This window comes from Nymphaea colorata, chromosome 1 (genome assembly GCF_008831285.2).
Source record: "Nymphaea colorata isolate Beijing-Zhang1983 chromosome 1, ASM883128v2, whole genome shotgun sequence".
In the NCBI taxonomy this organism is placed as follows: Eukaryota; Viridiplantae; Streptophyta; class Magnoliopsida; order Nymphaeales; family Nymphaeaceae; genus Nymphaea; species Nymphaea colorata.
Genome location: NC_045138.2, coordinates 24,270,613 through 24,276,390, shown reverse-complemented (window position 1 = coordinate 24,276,390; position 5,778 = coordinate 24,270,613). Strand labels below are relative to the sequence as shown.

The 5,778-nt window shown below is 39.0% G+C and overlaps 1 protein-coding gene across 1 annotated transcript; it reads right to left on the bottom strand.

The window, feature by feature from the left end:
* Positions 1 to 328: 328 nt before the first annotated feature.
* On the bottom strand, positions 329 to 5,759 carry LOC116260794 (protein ULTRAPETALA 1-like). Its single transcript, XM_031639293.1, has 3 exons — positions 5,302 to 5,759; positions 2,557 to 2,875; positions 329 to 743 (listed from the first exon to the last, which is right to left on the bottom strand). Exons 1-3 carry the CDS (start codon positions 5,510 to 5,512, stop codon positions 569 to 571), a joined length of 705 nt encoding a protein of 234 aa, XP_031495153.1. The 5' UTR covers positions 5,513 to 5,759; the 3' UTR covers positions 329 to 568.
* Between the last annotated feature and the right edge of the window lie 19 nt (positions 5,760 to 5,778).

Below are 5,778 nucleotides of genomic sequence, written 5' to 3'. Positions count from 1 at the left end.
ATACTATTTGTATTTGCTTCCCTATTCATTGTCACCGACCAAGATGAAAGGTCCCATTGGATATGATGCATGGTTCCTCACGACGCCACAGAATATAGCACCTGAAACTTTCTGCTATTTGAGTATAACTATATAGGCCTGATCTACCAAAGATACTAAGCTTTATGGGCAGGCTTGGCAGCTCATCATTTGTGCTGGGTGTTGTTACATACCTTGAAAATTTTGTTTCTTGGATTTCATATTTTTCATCCAAGGGTGCCAAATGTTCTGGTGTAAATGTGTTTACACATCACCCAGAAAAAAATACCAAACGTCTTTTGAACCGGCGTCATGCAAAAGAATATTAATGAAGTATAATGGAATAGCATCAGCTACAATTTGAACAGTTCAACATTTAATCAAGATGAATTGACCCAGATTTACAGTTTTATCTGTAAACTGACACCCTGAAAAATGATCTTGTAACCAACTTGGATTGACCCAAGTGAATGTGAACCTATGATGTAGATAAATAAGGAAGCGATGCGGAAGCAGAGTCACATAGACAAGTACCAAAATAATCAGGAAATCAAGCCTTTGCATTCAATGTGAAATCAACGCAGGTCTGGCAGCTGCATTCAGAGAATCGACAGATTTCACACCCAAAACAGACGCAAGATGTGCAACCTCTACAGGTTGGGGAGCGATAGCATCCCCTGTACACTTTTCGGCTTGCACGTTCTTCATCATGATCACAGCTGATTCTGTTCACCACAAAATTCACCTTTATCATTTTACAATCCAATTTCTAGGAGAAATGATGTGTATTGTGCAGGTGTCATGCATATATTAGTGTCCATTCAAGTGTGCTCCATTTCCCCCCTTAGCCAGTAATTTATGCAAAAGAAAGAGAGTCCATTTCAGAATTGATAAGTAGATATTCATTCATTCCGTGAAGAGAGTTGTTAAAATGGGTATTCAAGGGCCTCAGTCCTAGCATAAAGAACCTAAGCATGGATTTTAGTCTAATCAACCTACTAGAAGCTGCAATCCTAATAAAATACAGAGGGTGGAAGAAAAAAATAAAATCAGATTGTACAGAATAAAAGTACCGTTACCATTAATCACAACTTGTTCATGGAATGGCTACAACCTATTAAGAGGGCAGAAAAGGACTTAAGAGGTAGAGATGAATGAAGCGATGCTAAAATTGCTATGATCCATGAGGAATGAGAATGTTGACTTGTGCCCATGCATGTTTCTCCATTTGTAGGGCATATAGCATGCTTTACCTTCCTGTATTAGCATGTATATCTTGCTGTCGCATGGACATTTGATCCTTTTCAGTTCTTCCACATCCACATCTACTTCTACGCAGTTGATGTGTCTACTTCTACGCAGTTGATGTGTCATACCTATCTTACCAATGATAAACTCTTAAACTGTCCTTGGGATTGAAATTATCGATTAACTGTTTCTTTTTAATATAATCACACAAATACCCTTAGAAAAAGGAAAGTGAATATGATACGATGATAGTTGTAATATAATCTCCATTGCATATCACAGACAATATAACCATCGCAAGATGCAAAGTTGCTAACTATGGTTAAAGTAACAAAAGGATGGTTCATTTCCAAGCTGAATTGCAAGGTTGGATTTGTTAATTGCCTAATGTCAACTTTTTACTCCTACACACGTTTCACTCAAATCTCTCTCTCTCTCTCTCGCATATATATATATATATATATATATATATATATATATATAAGAGAGAGAGAGAGTGAGAGATATTTTACTTGCATATTCTTCATTCTTCTGAAAACGACCTGCTACTGTAACATGTCAAACTCGCTTGGGAGCATATTTTGTTGTCTATATGCTCAGCAAGTGGGTATAAACCAGGATTCAGCAGCCAAAAGTCACCAGTTTCCAGTACTAAAAATTCTAGACACTAGAGATCTAAAGAAGAAATAGAAAACAAAAACATATATTCTCTATATACAAGATCTGAAGAAAGAAGAAAAAATATATAAATTCTACAAGATTGATATCATGTGGGCCCCATGTTAGGAAGAGAAATAAAAACGTTAAAGTTGTTTCTTGGAAGAATATCTGTGTCAAACAGAAATCTGACAGTTGAGTCTAGTGCCTCAAATTAGCATCTACTGACATGCATAGACATTTGTGTGTTGTGGAAATTAGGTTCAAGGTAGAGGTCCGTAGTAGTGCACAAAGTTTTTTCTTATTAGCTCAACATAGGGACCAAGATCATGCCAAGCGTGAGAATCAGAAAAGAAGCAGGAATGCATATGTTGTGCTTGCATACAGACTGTGGGGCCAAAGTAGTTGAATTTCAACCAACATGGAGGACATAGCTAATGATAGCCATTGCACAAGTTTGTTTGCTGAAAACATAAAAAAATTCTCCTAAGTCTAGTAAAAAGCAAAAATCTTCTGTGCCACAAGTGACAAACTTCATCTCCATTGCTTATAAATTATAGTATGACTCAATCAAAATGTATTCTCCAAGCATTTTTCATAAATTTATTAAATATTCCAGAAAAATTCCATTACCTGTCATAGGCCATATCTGAGCATTTCCAGTTGAGATCTTTTAAAGCATCATGGTAAACACGGCATTCCTCTTTGTTCCTGAGTCGGAATCTGCGCTCCTTTTTGCAGCTGGTACATCGGATAAATTCATCACGATGACAAAGCCGTCCAGTATGGGATCTGTGAGCCCCATTGGCATTGTATTTGTTGTAGTACTTTAGCAACACTGTCTTTGACAATGGCACCTTCTCTCCCCTAACCATGACCCAAACATTATTTTTCCATTTCCTGGAAGCCTCCCTCCGAGCATGTTTTTCAAAAGCTGCTGGGCTGAGTTTACCTGGAACCAATCCAACTATGATTTTACTTCAATGGAGAATGCACTTCAATGGAACATGAAAATATACGGTATTTGGCATTGCATAACTACTCGTCCACATGGGATAAACTTTGATTTTAAGTGGTGGATGATAGTTTTTCATCACTTGGCAACAGACAAAAAAAGAAACACAATAACAAACCTTGCAACAAAACATTCTAGACAAAGTGTATCTGCTCTAATATTTCAGGAGGCAAACTCATCAAATTGAAATTTTATCACAGCCAAAATGTTTTGCATTCCTTTGAGATTCTTGCTCACAATTTGAAATGCAGAGATGTCAACTTTGACATGTATCACAAGAAAAAGGACATTTATAAGATAGCCAAGAAATACCCATGAATAACTCAGTGCTCCTCCTTGAACATGTATATATATACATGTTTACATGTTCAACAAGGATCACTGAATCTCAATCAGGGCCTAGAATTTTCTGTTGCACATGGAAGACCCATAAATTTTGGAAATCTTAACAAAGTGTTAGAAATAGTTCATTTTCTGATGCCTTTAGCAACTGGAAGATTAAGGGGAGTACTTATCACATACCTTTCACAAAATATTAAAGCTAGAACTTCGTAAAGTTGACCAATACATCATGTTAACCTGATTTTCAGTTACATACAGACTCGAATGCTCTCCTTTCTCCACACTCCTCAGAATCAGGTGTGTCCAGATTAACTCAATCTGATGTCACTAGGTCGTGGTCGGATGATGAATGGAACTCAGAAAGCCATGGCATGGAAGGCTGACGACAATCATAGCAGAAAGGAGGTGATGTGTATGCATCTGTGATGTTCCCAGCTATCTAAATATATAAGGAAGGCCACATTGAAAAAAAAATAGGCATTTAAAGAAAAGTAAACCATTGAACCTTGCAAATACTAGAGGGAAGATGGGCTCCTTAACAGAGTAAATTGAATTCTTCTATCCTCCAAAAAAGTCACTTGGACAAGCACCACAAATGTGTGAAGAAAAGCACTTTATGGTACCTGCAATACTCAACCAGGAAACTGGAGTGGAGATACTCTAAGTTCAGCAACTGATCTGGCATGATTTCCTTAATTTTTTCCAAATTTAAATAAGAGCTTTGCTACTTTCTCGAACCAAATACATAATGCGCACCTCGAGTCATTTTGTGTGGGCTATTTACTTGAGTTGGATAGCAATGTGAGCTAATCATTAATAGGGAACAGCACCTCATCTGTTTTTATCCAACTATGTAGCTAACATCATGTTTGCAGTTTGCAGTAACTGATGAATCCAGGGTATAAAGGTGCAAACAGTTTCGTGATCTCCTTTTGTTCCAAGACAAGTGATGCATTCTGTTTTCATCCCATCATCGTTCAACATGAATGGCTAGGCACACAACTAACTGTTCTCTGGATGACATAAGCTCTACAATAATAATTAGCAGACATGTTAAATGAGCAGCGTCTGGTGCAAACAACAATTTGTGGAGAAGAGTCTGGAGCTTGAAGGCAATTAGAGATTCAGAAGTGGAACACAGAAAGTTTAGGCGTAAATCCCAGGTAATAATCTGGCATGAAGCATACCTCCTCATACAAAGCACGGTTAATGCCTTGCCCGTTCTTTGTTTGCCAATTTTCTGGAACATTTTACATAAAAGGAGTAAAGGAGAGGGCAAGGGATCAGTTATTTAACTTTAACAATTGATAACGATTTCGGTAGTGAAAACCGACCACCCTGCAGCATGCTTCCGATGCTGTACAGAAAACACAAGTAACAACAACAAAAAGGAACTGGAAAAATGCTGTTCTAAAACAACGACACAGCTTATGGAGTGGAACGATTCGTCTTCATCCAGCGATACTTTTTAGCCAATTTCTTTGACACTCCCTCACAGACAACACCAAGCCATATCTAGGTCAGACTTTGCATGCAGGTTCATCATAACGCTGCATTTTCATCGGCGCAAAAGAGAAGGTAGTCAATGGTTACCAGCCTTCTCTCGTTTAGTAGACCACCGAACAAAAGAAACAAACCTCAAGCAACGACACACCAAACTCCATCGTTACATTGAATGAATCAGCAAATTCCACTACGAAGATGAAACCACTTTTTGGGTCAAATTACACGCCCAAGGTTGTAAAAACGGAAAGGAATAAAGCCACAAACAAAAATACACATCGATCATCGTAACCTTTCAAGAAACAAAAAGCTACGACCAATATAAACCACCAAAGATTACCAGGACGACCATGCACTATGATCAAAGCACAACAACCATCAAACCCAACACCGACCAACCAAAAAGCGCATGCCGCTCCTTACGATCCATAAAGAGAGACCCCAGGACCAACTCCAGAAAAGTAGCGCCAACAATCAAAGAGAAAAAGGACGAAACACAAGGATCAGATCCATCTTACTCTCTTGGCATCCCGGCGTGCACTCGCAGCTAACCTCAAGATCCCCATGAGCTAAGATCCTCAGCCTCCCAATAGCGTCCCCATATTTCGGACAAGTGCACCCACACATGACCTCGACGAAATCTCCACCCCTCTTCAACCCGCTTATCCCACTCAAATCCTCATCCCAGAACAAACCAACTTCGCCATTGCCATCGCCACCAGTCTCCATGCCTCCTCAAGCCAAAAAACGAGAGAAATCACGGAAATAACAGATACCAACAAGACTAAAACGGTAAAGGAGATGGTGGCTCTATGGGTTTCGATTGATCATGCAGAGCGAAGGAGGTGGGGAGAGGGAAGAATATGAGAGACACGTTACCCCAGTCCTTGGCGTGAAAATGGGGTGAGAGAAACGTGGTAAGGGACTAAAGGGAAGGGGGTGTGGTGAATTGGGCTTTTCTTCTTTTTTTTAATTTCCTTCTTCCAAAAACTCCC

What these genes read in the sequence shown, in the direction of transcription:
- LOC116260794 (XM_031639293.1), bottom strand. Translation starts at nt 5,512, where the DNA reads ATGGAGACTGGTGGCGATGGCAATGGCGAAGTTGGTTTGTTCTGGGAT. An exon ending in CACGCCGGGATGCCAAGAGA is followed by an intron (nt 2,876 to 5,301) that starts GTAAGATGGATC and finishes GATTGGTTCCAG; the next exon opens with GTAAACTCAGCCCAGCAGCT. An exon ending in TCAGATATGGCCTATGACAG is followed by an intron (nt 744 to 2,556) that starts GTAATGGAATTT and finishes TGTGGTGAACAG; the next exon opens with AATCAGCTGTGATCATGATG.